This window comes from Mandrillus leucophaeus, unplaced genomic scaffold (assembly GCF_000951045.1).
Source record: "Mandrillus leucophaeus isolate KB7577 unplaced genomic scaffold, Mleu.le_1.0 Scaffold137, whole genome shotgun sequence".
Taxonomy (NCBI): Eukaryota; Metazoa; Chordata; class Mammalia; order Primates; family Cercopithecidae; genus Mandrillus; species Mandrillus leucophaeus.
The window spans coordinates 776,663-778,373 of record NW_012101332.1 but is presented as its reverse complement, the minus strand read 5'-3'; the positions used below and the strand labels follow the sequence as shown (position 1 = coordinate 778,373).

Below are 1,711 nucleotides of genomic sequence, written 5' to 3'. Positions count from 1 at the left end.
GGGGTTTCACCGTGTTAGCCAGGATGGTCTCAATCTCCTGACCTCGTGATCTGCCCACCTCGGCCTCTCAAAGTGCTGGGATTACAGGCATGAGCCACTGTGCCTGGCCTGGCCTACATTTTTAACCTAAGCTTAAACTTATACTTTCTATCAATGTCCAAGGTTAATAAGTATCTCTTGTCTTTCCAAGGTAACAGCATGAAGATCCTTAGATCTCTGGCACAAAATCTTCCAGAGGAAGAACCTAGCTGCAGAACCCACAAGATGTCTAGTGTGTCAGTGACAACTGTGATTCTCTTGGGGCCAGTGCATGTCTTAGCCTAACTGACTGGGCTAGGGAGATATTTCAGTGGTTCCTGAGCCTGAAACCATACAAACCGCCGCCCTGTTGCCAGGCTCTTGCCCTTACCTTCAGTCTCTGCACGATCTCCCTTATGTCCTCCACAGAGCCCTCTGTCGCCTGTAGGAAGATGTGGTCCCCTCGTCCATAGAATATTTTGAGTGTGGAGGAGTCTGGAGTCCAGCCAATGACATCCCCGCAGTAGCAGTTGAACACCACCTCCTTGGTGCGTAGGTCCAGGAGCACCACAAACTCATTGGAAATTCCCAAAATGCAGTCGATTTCCACCCCCTGGGCGTAGTCCTGGGCTGCCACCCTCCAGGCGATGGCCCCTGCGCTGTGCTGCTCAGCGCCGGCCCGCGCTTTTGTCTTTTCCTTCTTCTTGGAGGTCAGGGAGATGAGGTTGAATTTGCCAGTGGAGTCGATGGGGGTGTTGGAGACACAGTTTTCGGCCAGGTCCTTGAGATACTCCTGGCGGGTCCTGGTGGCCATGGTGTGGAACTTGTCGGACTTGTGCGCGGCATTCTCAGCGTTAATCACCTTGGCCAGCAAGAAGTCTCTGAAGACGTCGGATTTGCGGAATGTGGTTCCACTGGGGATGGGGGGGCCGAAAGGAGGAGCGTCTTTGGATCGGGTCACAGCCATACTGTGGAGGGAGAGATTATTTAGATAGTGGGAAGAAAGGCACTAAGACACTTTAGAAAGAAAATATTCCATCAAAAAATAGGAATAGGTTTTTTTTGTTTGTTTTATTGAGACAGGTCTCACTCTGTCACCCAGGCTGGAGTGCAATGGTGCAATCATAGCGCACTGCAGCTTTGACCTCCTGTCTGCAAGCAATCCTCCTGCCTCAGCCTCCCAAGTAGCTGGGACTACAGGCTCACACCACCATACCCAGGCAATCTTGTTTATTTTTTGTAGAGAGGAGGTATCACTATGTTGCCCAGGCTGGTCTCAAACTCCTGGGCTCAAGTCATCCTACCTCCTGGGCTTCCCAAAGTGTTGGGATTACAGGTGTGAGCCACCACACCCAGCCAAATGGTTTTCTTCTGAAGAATGAAAGCCCACATCTAATTAGTAAGTTGCTGGCTAACCAGATTCGAAATCTAATAAAAAGTCAGCTGGGTGCAGTGGCTCATACCTGTAATCCCAGCACTTTGTGAGGCTGAGGCGGGCAGATCACCTGAGGTCAGGAGTTCGAGACCAGCCTGACCAATATGGTGAAACCCTGTCTCTACTAAAAATACAAAAAAACTGGCTGGACGTGGTGGTGGGCGCCTGTAGTCCTAGCTACTCGGGAGGCTGAGACAGGACAACAGTGTGAACCCAGGAGGCGGAGGCTGCAGTGAGTCGAGATGGCACCACTGCACT

General features: G+C 51.4%; 1 protein-coding gene across 1 annotated transcript in view; it reads right to left on the bottom strand.

Annotated features, from left to right (window-relative positions):
• Positions 1-1,711, bottom strand: part of SIPA1L3 (signal-induced proliferation-associated 1 like 3) — a 381,648-nt gene that overhangs the window by 108,336 nt on the left and 271,601 nt on the right. Inside the window, exon 9 of the mRNA XM_011973395.1 lies at positions 410-986. Within this exon, the coding sequence (XP_011828785.1) occupies positions 410-986 (577 nt within the window). The remainder of the gene's footprint in view (positions 1-409; positions 987-1,711) is intronic.